This window comes from Macrobrachium rosenbergii, chromosome 4 (assembly GCF_040412425.1).
Source record: "Macrobrachium rosenbergii isolate ZJJX-2024 chromosome 4, ASM4041242v1, whole genome shotgun sequence".
Taxonomy (NCBI): Eukaryota; Metazoa; Arthropoda; class Malacostraca; order Decapoda; family Palaemonidae; genus Macrobrachium; species Macrobrachium rosenbergii.
Genome location: NC_089744.1, coordinates 73,789,903 through 73,799,902, shown reverse-complemented (window position 1 = coordinate 73,799,902; position 10,000 = coordinate 73,789,903). Strand labels below are relative to the sequence as shown.

Below are 10,000 nucleotides of genomic sequence, written 5' to 3'. Positions count from 1 at the left end.
TCTTCTCTTTCTTCTTCTTTATAGAAGCGCAGGTTTAACCAAAGATCTTTCCCTATATTTTAGAGGTAAGATTTCGTCTTATTTTCTCCGTGGATAATGAAAAGAAAATAATAAAAGGATATTGATGTATATATACAGTATATTGCAATAGATAAGAGCGTTCTTCTTCTTTCCTCTCGCGTGCAGAAGCGCAGGTTTAATTAACCAACGACAATTCCTCGTCCGCTGTACGACGTCAGCAAAGTCGGGTTTGTTGTGTTGGCAACGGTGTCGAAAGGCTGCCGAGGGAGGAAGCCCCAAGTCTCCCGTCGAAATTCATGTTTTAACAGTGCACAAGGGCCGCGAGAGAAGCAAGATGTGGCGGTGGGCAGTATTATTGACTATTTTAGCGCAGAGAGCCCTCGGGTTCTACGTCCCCGGCGTGGCCCCCGTCGAGTTTTCGAAGAACTCGCCCGTCGAAGTCAAGGCTGTCAAAATGACAAGTTCGCAGACGCAGTTGCCCTACGACTATTACTCCCTGCAATTCTGCAGGCCCAGGAACGGCACCCTGTACAAGTCGGAGAACCTGGGCGAGGTGCTTAGGGGCGACAGGATCGTCAACACGCCCTATGAGGTGCACATGGACGTGGCGGTGCCCTGCAAGTTGCTCTGCCACGACCTCTCCAAACCCATCGTCTGGAGTGAGCAGGAGTCGAAGGAAGTCGTCGATCGCATCAGACACGAGTACTACGTCCACCTGCTGGTGGACAACCTCCCCTGCGCCACCAAGTTCGAGATGATGGACACCCATGAGCAGGTTTACGAGAGGGGGTACAAATTGGGCTACGTCCACGACAACAGAGCCTTCATCCACAACCACCTCAGGCTCATCCTCTCCTACCACACCGACGACAACGTCAACTACCGCGTCGTCAGGTTCGAGGTCGAGGCCGTCAGCATCGACCTTAATGAGCTGAAGGTGAGGAATAGCTTTTTAACCTTTGGCGTTTTCTGCTTGGGCAAGTTGGACCTCCTAAAGTAGCTGTGTCTCAATTTTTCTTTATTGCGTTTAAATTTGTCAGATTTGAGGTCAGTCCTAATGGGCCGAAGGTGAGGAGGAGCTTTTTAACTTTACGTTTTTATTTAGACAAGTTGGACCCTGTAAAGTAGCTGCATCTTGAGTTTTCCTTATTGCCCTTAAATTATACAGGTTTGAGGTTGAGGCTGTCAGTGTTGAGCTTAATGAGCCAAAGTTGAGGCCTTAGGAGCTTTTTAGATTTGGCATTTTATGTTTAGATGAGTTGGATCCCCTAAAGTAGCTGCGTGCTGAGTTTTCCTTATTGTGTTTAAATTGTTCACGGTCAACCACAAGTGTTTAAATTATACAGGTTTGAGGTTGTCCTCTAACAATCAACTGTCAGTTTGAAAGAATATTGATTGCTTTGAGCAATAAATGTTTACTCTTCGGCAACTGTAATAACTAACGGTCCAGGAATGTATAAAAATTTTTTTATGTTTTTTCTGTAAATGTGCAATAAATATTTTACAATAAATATATCTTACTGATTTTAGTTCTTAAATGTTTGATATTTTTTTTTTAGCATATTTTACAACTGTCTTGGTTAAATTTAGCCTGGAAAATTTTTTTATTCTAAAATGGGGTTGATTTGGCTTTTTTTTTTTATTTTAATTGACCACCCTTAAATTTAGCCTGGTCTAGGGGTGTGCTTAATATATATTTTAGGCCGGACTGTGAGGGTGAATGGGCTGAAGGTAGGAAGGAGGTTTAACTTTATCTTCCTGTATGTAGATGAGCCATTCACCTTAATCTAGCGTTAGGTTACACCTATGAGGTGGGCTGATTCTGTAGAGGTGCTGCGTCTCGAGTTTTCCTTCTTGAGTTTGAATTTGTCAGGTTCGAGGTCGAAGCTGTCATTGTCAACCTTAATGAGCTGAGGTGAGGCCTTACATTCATTAGCGTTGGTAATGTATGTGTAGACGAGCACGCCTCAGGTTTGCCTTATTGCATTTAAATTCATCAGGTTTGAGGTTGACCGTAATGAGCTGAAGGTGAGGGGGAGTGTTACTTTGTCATAATGTATTTAGACGAGCCAGAAGCCCTTTAGTAGCGTTTGCTAACTTTCATAGTTGGTCCAGTTGTGTAGAAGAGCTGCATCTTGAGTTTTCCTTATTGCATTTAAATTTGACAGGTTTGTGGTCGACCTCAATGAGCTAAAGGTGAGGAGATGATTTAATTTAACTTTGTCTGTATTTAGACAAGCCATTCACCCTAATCTAGCATAGGTCAAGTTTCTTGGGTGGTCTGGTTTTGTAGAGGAGCTTAGTCTATAAAGTTTGAGGTCAAGGCTGTCAGTGTCAATCTTAATGAACTGAAGGCGAGCAGGGGTTTTAGCTTTACCATTCTATATTTAGACAAACCATTCACCTTATTCTAGCTTGGGTTACCGTATACACTCATGTAATATTCGATATTCAAAGTCCAATTTTATGACCTAAAATTTTGGGGTCAAACATTACATGAGGTATAGTTTTGGAAAAGTGCAAGATTTTGGGACTAGGCTAAGCCTAGGCTTTGGATTTCCCAACAACCTAAATCAGCAAAGTAGCATTTCCTTCCATAGAAGTTGACGAACTATTTTTTTTTTTTTTTGTAAAATAAAGATAATAAATACAAATGTTGTATTTATCTGAGAATCTTTTATTATGGTCATGTTTCTATATTTATGGCTGTTCTAGTCTATAATAAGTGTAGCCTACATTTCCCAATTGTAAACAGATATTAGCTGCCATTTGTATTTCATCACCTGATTTCTCTTAACTTACGATTCATAAAGAATCGCACATTTCTTCTTTTGGTAAAAAGGATGTGGTAAATTCAGAGCTTAAAGTCATGCAATACATTTAATGTAAAAATCAAACATCAGTGAATTAATAAATAACATATAATAGAAAGTGATATTAAAGAATAGAAATGTATGATGATTATACTGTTTGCTAATTACAGTATTTGCTTGGCAAGCTTTTGTTAGTTATTACAAAACAATTGTAAACAAAGGAGGTCAGAAATTTTTTTTCCTTTTGTTTATTATAGTTAATTTTAATGACTTGAAATGAGTATACAGGCAGTCCCCGGCTTACAACGTTCCAAGGTTATAACGCTTTTCAAATATATTCCTCAGAAATTATTTCCTGGTTTATGACATGTTCCAGGGTTACGACACCGATCCAATGGAAGAAATATGGCTACAAAACAGCAGAATAATCAAAATTTAGAGGATTTTTGATGAAAAACTCAGTAAAAATGCAGTTAACATCATTTTCAGTACACCCAAAGCATTAAAAGAAAGATTTTCTTAGGATTTTTGACGATTTTCAACTATTTTTCGGCTTATGACGCGGTGTAGGAACGGAACCGCCATCGTAAACCAGGGACTGCCTGTATACTGATTTTTCATACATTTCATAGGCATATTCTAAGCTTTTAGGTTCTTAGTTTAACTCAGTTTTTAGATGTCAGAATCTCAGACTAGGCTACTGTAGCAACTGCTAACATAGCCTAGGCTACCATCATGTTTTAGTTCCAAATAGATAGAAATGTAGCTTTGGCTTATTGCCAGAATCAAAGCTCGAACATTACATGGGGTATATGCTAAAATCGTAATATATGCAGTAAAAAATTGGCATCAAACATTACACAGAGTATACTGTACATGGTAAGTTTTTTAGGTGGTACAGTTCTGTAGTTACTGAACCAGACGGGGCATGGTTGTGGTCTAAAGTTTTACTGCATTTAAATTTGTCAGGAGGAAGCGTTAGCGTTGGAATTGTATATTTAGGCGAGCCAGTCACCCCATAGTAGCTTATGAAAAATTTCATAGGTGGTCTAATTCTGTAGAGGACCTGCGTCGTCACAAGTTTTCCTTATTGCGTTTAAATTTAAATTTGTCCTAGTGTTGATTTGGGTAGAATTGAAGACTGCTACAATGTCCCTTTGGTTCATTAAATACCAACTTACTTGTGAAATGAGTGCCATGTTTAGTACCAGCCTCTTTGGGATAAACATAAAAAAAAGTGTCAGGTGTCATAAACATAAACAAGACATAAACACAAACAAAAGGTATAAATATTCCCTTCAGCTACTGGCAGGAACTAGGCTGCGGTGGTAGTTTTTAGTTTTACTGGATTTTGTAATACGAGTAATAAATAGACTTATAATCCAAGGAAAAGGCTCCATTATCAAGACCTGGTATTAGACCCTAAAATAAAACATGCCAAACCCACCATCCTACCCTAGCTTAGGCGAAGATCCATTTTGCATTTAAACGATGATAAACCTAGCATGATGTTGATCTGCAGGTGAATTTTTACTTTGATATCAGCCTACCCATGAGAATGCTGTTTTTAGGATAATTCTACAGAAGAGCTCTGCAGGGCACCATGTGTAGCACCAGCCCCACCAGGGATTAACAGAAAAATATAAACAAGATTCAGTAAATTTCTCAGGCTATCTCTTTAATTGTTCCAACACAGTATACAAACCCTCGGTCCTTTACATTAGGAATTACTTTCAGGCGTAGGCTGGAAACAGCTGTTGAGCTTCAAACAAGGTGGTTAGGCAGTTAACTCCCGTCCGGGAGGCAGGAGTACCGCCTGCCCGGATGTAAACATTCCAATTTGCTTTCGGCCTTCGTGGAATGTGGATGTTGTTCTTCGCTCTCTGCCTGGCTGCCCTTTTTCAACCCTTTTGGTAGGAAAATTCCTTGTTTTTCTTTTCATTATGAATGTGGATAAACCTTCTAAACCCTCCTATCCCCAGCATGTGTGTCCTGGGGTGGGAGGCAAGAAATGTAATACCTTTTGGTCTAGCATCGACACGGACCCACATGCCCTCTGCCCATCTTGCAGGGGACGTGTGTGTTCGCGTGACGCTCCTTGTAGTGAGTGTTGTTCCTGGTCTCCCAAGCAATGGAAGAGGTTCGAAGGGAGGAGACGCTACCGTCGGAAGCCGGCCAAGGAATCGTCCAAGGGTAACATGCCCCCGACAACTCCAGTGGTGGCTAATGTGTCAGGTTCGTTTATCCCTCCCTGCAAACTTCCCCTGTTTGCTCCCTCTCCCTCGGATGAGGACTCCCCCTCCCCTTCCTCATTCGTTTCATTGGGTGTGGAAGGGCGTGGGGGGGCGGTTGATCAGGACAACCTCTCAGGGATCTCTTCTCGTGCTGGAGGGGGAATTTTTCCTCCAGAACAAGCGGAGACTTCCCAGCTTAACCCAACTTTTTCCTCAGGGTTTGGACAACGCACTCGGCAACCACGATCACCACCACGTCTGTCACCGTGTTTGGATTCTCCAAGCTACCCGTGTTGGCGGCTTCTCACCTGGACACCCAGGTTTCGGCTGCCCCTGCCACTCACCATTCAGTACCGCTGCCTCCTGGGTTCCTGGCCCTGCTTTCACAACCTGGGCCTTCCTACATGGTTACATCAATGGTGCCGTATGTGACTGTTCCTGCCCCTGTTGCTGACCCTGGCTCAATGATGTCTATGATTCCGGCTCCTCACTTCCCTGTCTCTCAGCCTGGTGTGTTGACTGACTCGCTCCCCATGCCTTCGACCCTGGCTCGGTCCAGCCTGGCTGCTCGCACGCCACCCATTCTTTCATTCCCAGCTCCTCCTCCGTATGTTCCTGGCTACCGCACGGATGTTCCTGCCCCGGTAACTGCTGGCCCGAGCACCGCCTATGCTGCCCGGGTTGCGCCTGCTTCTGTGGCCCCCCCAGCTGCTCCTGCTTCGTTGGCTGCTCCTGCATGGTTTGGGGACCTAACTTCGATCCTGAGGAAGATGGCAAAGAGGAAGTCAAAGAAGAGATCAAGAAAGGTGTCGTCGTCTTCGTCTTCATCTTCATCTTCATCATCGTCTTCATCTGCTACCTCTTCTTCCTCTTCTCCTTCCGAGGCTTCCTGGCCAAAGAAGAAGTCTGCCTCTCCCCCCCCCCACCAAGAAGTCTCGCACTGAGACTTCTAAGGGACTGCCTCCTTCCACAGGGAAGGCAGTGGGATCTCTCGCTAGCTCTTCCTGATCCACGGATCAGGGAACCACTGCTCTGGCCCCCGGGTCAGTCGAATCGGGAGCCAAGGGCGTGAGACCACGGTCCGTACTCCCCCTGCTGTGCCTAAGAAACCTGCTTCTAAGGCCAGCGGGTCCACATCTGACACTCGTGCACAAGTCGCTCCAAGTACCAGGTTTCGAGGAGACCCGGGTACCCCAGGCTGATATGGGAGAAACTTCTTGCTGTACAGACCCGGGCGTGGGGCGAGAGAAAGAGTCCAGGCATGCAGGTGCCCCGACTCTTCCTGCTGGTACCCCGTGAGTGCCAAGCCAGGTTCCCGGGAAAGTGCTTCGGTCCGAACGCCTGGAGAAGCAGAGAAGAGGCCCCCTGTTCAGTCTTCCCGAGAGGCTACAGCCTTGAAGAAGACTGGGGCGCGTCTAGAGGACAGCGCAAGCTCACGCCAGCCAGCCGCGCGCTCGACTCCTCCCAGTCCCCGGCCGCTTCCGCGCTGCCAGCCTGGCTCGGGGGAGGCGAGCATGTGGCTCGGCTCACGCGAGCCTCTCCACTCTCCTCGAGAGACTGCTTCGCCTAGGCGAAAGCACTCTCCTTGACCCGGGCTGCCGTCACCACCGGGGGTTGGTGATCGCTCCTGGCCCGCTGCCCCTGTTGGTTCTGCCAGCAAGGCCAGTGGGAGCACCCAATCCTCCTTCCCTGTCCCTCTACCTCTTGGACTCCTTCCAAGGGGCATGAGTCGGACAGGAAGAATTCTGGCGAGTTTTCTCCCCAGAGTTCTACCTCGGGGGCATATGTACCTGGCTTGGTCCTCAGCTCGACCAGGTCTTACGCCTGCGTGGTGCAGGAAGGATCACGGGGGTCTGCCAAGGTTCTCCCTCCTGCAGGGAGAGTAGATTGGGAGGACCGCACTCTGGAAGGACTTGAGGGTCCTCTTCCCCAGGATGCGGACACCCCCAAGATACAGAGAATGTTTGCAGAGGTTATTGCGCTGATTCATCAGCACAATGGCCTCGGGGAAGGGACCACGGCCTCAACTGTGGATCGTCCGTCGCACCTCGAGTCCTTTTGGGGACCCAAGAAGGAACCCAAGGCTTCAGTGGGGCTGCCATGGTCCATGCTTGCCGAAGGGGTCCTCGACCAGGTGAATAGTCTTGTGTCTGGACAAGACAATTCACTTAGATCGAACCGCTCAGATAATCTTCTTCTTCTTCTTCTTCTTCTTCTTCTTCTTCTTCTTCTTCTTCTTCTTCTTTCTTCTTCTTCTTCTTCTTCTTCTTCTTCTTCTTTCTTCTTCTTCTTCTTCTTTCTTCTTCTTCTTTCTTCTTTCTTCTTCTTCTTCTTCTTCTTCTTTCTTCTTCTTCTTCTTCTTCTTCTTCTTCTTCTTCTTCTTCTTCTTCTTCTTCTTCTTCTTCTTCTTCTTCTTCTTCTTCTTCTTCTTCTTTCTCTTCTTCTTCTTCGGATTCTCTTCTTCTTTCTTCTTCTTCTTCTTCCTCCACCCCCACCTCGCTTTCTTCTTCTCTCCCCTACGTTCCAGTGGAGAGGGCATTGCCGCCTAAACAGGTTGACCCAGACCTGGCACGTCTGGATCTGGGTCTTACGTTGCAGCAGCTTACTGCAGAGAGCATCTCCCTCTATCAGCAAGAAGCCGCAACCCTGGAAGCCACCACCATGGCGGCCTTCCAGGCAGTCTCCTGGCTCAATCTGTGGTCTTTCACAGTATCGAAGGTAGCTGCTCCCTCAGGCGCTATCGTGCCTGGGGAGGACTCCGCCTTTGGGAGACTATGCCAGTCTGGGGGTAGGGCCATCTCCTACCTCGCCCACCAGATGGCAAACCTGTGGGCTAACCTGGTCCTGAAGCAGAGAGATGCTGTTCTCTCTCACTTCTCCAGGCCTGTAGGACCCAAGTCGTCAATGACCCTGAAGAATGGACCATTGCTGGGTTCCGCCTCTCTCTTCCCTAGGGAGTTGGTGGACGCCGCAGTAGACAAACGCCGGGCTGATGACAGTGACTGGCTTGTCCACCAGGCAGTGGCCAAGACCTCTGGGTCTTCATGTCCCATTGCTGCCAGGCCCTCGGGCCAGGCTGGCACTTTCTCGGCCCCTAAGAAGTCCCAGTCTTCGAAGGGGTCCCGTGGAAACACCCAGCCTTCTTCTTCTAGAAAGGGTGGGCTTTCCTGCCCCTTTCAGCCCACTTTCCAATCCGGTAAAGGGGGCAAGAGGAACAAGAAGAAGGGGAAACGCTAGGGGCGGCGTTCCCCCCCAAAAGCTGCCGAAGATGGGGGTTGCCTGTTGAGCCATTAGGCAATATGGCAGCGACACGGAGCCGAGACCTGGATATGGATTTTCTTTGGGAGGGATATCTACTACCCTTCGAGCCTCGGCCTCCCCTCACCTACACTCCGGTCCATCTCCGCATGTACGTCCAAGGATCTCTGAAGGACACCGCACTACAGCAAGAAGTGCAAGCCATGCTGAGCAAGGGTGCTGTGGAAGTCGTGTCAGACCAGTCTCCAGGCTTTTACAGCCGTATCTTTCTTGTAGAGAAAGCCTCAGGGGGATGGAGACCAGTTATAGACCTCTCTCCCTTGAACCAATTTGTTTGCCAGACTCGGTTCACAATGGAAACAGTGTGATCCATGCTTGCTTTCATCAGGGAGAACGACTTCATGCTTACGGTGGACTTGAAGGATGCGTATTTCCAAATACCCATTCATCCGGCCTCTTGCAAGTACCTCCGCTCTGTCCTCGAGGAGACGGTCTTCCAATTCAGGGCACTTTGCTTCGGGCTCTCGACCACTCCCCAGGTGTTCAAGAGAGTCTTCTCGCTCGTGTCAGCTTGGGCCCACTCGCACGGGTATGTCTACTGAGGTATCTTGACGACTGGCTGGTCCTGGCGAGCTCCCGCTTGCAGTTGCTACAGGACAGGGATTGGCTTCTCGAGTTTTGCCGCGATCTTGGGATCATGATGAACCTTGAGAAGTCAGATCTCATCCCCAAGCAGAGGATAAAGCACCTGGGCATGCTGATAGACTCGATGGCAGCGAAAGTCTTTCCCCTGGACTCTCGTATCAGCAGGTTCAGACAGGGAGCACAGCTGTTCCTGTCACGACAGGAGCAGCCAGCCCGGCAATGGCAAGTTGTCATCGGCCAGATTATACAATGATGTATTACACTTTTGGATAATTGGCTGAAGTTATGGGACCCAGTATTCCTGTCTCACACTTGCTACGGTGGCATTTACTCCCATGTGAGCTTGTAAACAGTGATGCTCCCTTACTATCAATCTTGGTGAGAAAACAACTTTTCGCAGCAAGATTGGGAATTTTATTTTACGCCTGTGTGACATGTTCCCAATCTTCCTCTGCATCTTATAATACCTTCTTCCAAGAAGAGATTCAATTGTACTAATAAGGTCAATTTTGAAACTTTATCCCCTTTTCCAAAGCTTTATATTCTTCCGAAAGTATTCCTTTTGTAAGAGGATAATCATTTTATTTTTAGCTTGTTGAAGTTCTTCCAGCGTTAAACTTCCAATTTTCCTACAGCCAGTTGATTTGCAATTGTGAATAAATCGCATTATCCAAGCTATAGTTTTACAAAATTTATCCACTCTACTAAATCTTTCCAGGTCAGCAGATGGGTTTTTTCACTGTTTCCTACAAGATGGACCTGAATAACTTCATCCTGTGTTTGTGCTTCTTTCACCCATGTCCTGTCAATAGGATAGTGTGGTTTTCTGATTTTAACCAGGGAGGTCCCCTCCTACCAAAAGGAGTTATTTTATACATGAACTTACCTGTTGTTTACATATAGCTGTAATTTTCGATCTCGACAGAAAATTCAAAACTGGCGGTCCCGCTAATATATGGTCAGGTGATACGACTACCCCGCCTCTCTACTGGGTACCTGGATCCATTTCATCAACAACTAATCATATTT

At 46.7% G+C, this 10,000-nt stretch overlaps 1 protein-coding gene across 1 annotated transcript in view; it reads left to right on the top strand.

Annotated features, from left to right (window-relative positions):
- Window positions 1-211: 211 nt before the first annotated feature.
- The window catches only part of TM9SF4 (transmembrane 9 superfamily protein member 4), a 21,453-nt gene continuing 11,664 nt past the window's right edge, over window positions 212-10,000 (top strand). Inside the window, exon 1 of the mRNA XM_067099655.1 lies at window positions 212-958. Within this exon, the coding sequence (XP_066955756.1) occupies window positions 356-958 (603 nt within the window). The 5' untranslated portion in view covers window positions 212-355. The remainder of the gene's footprint in view (window positions 959-10,000) is intronic.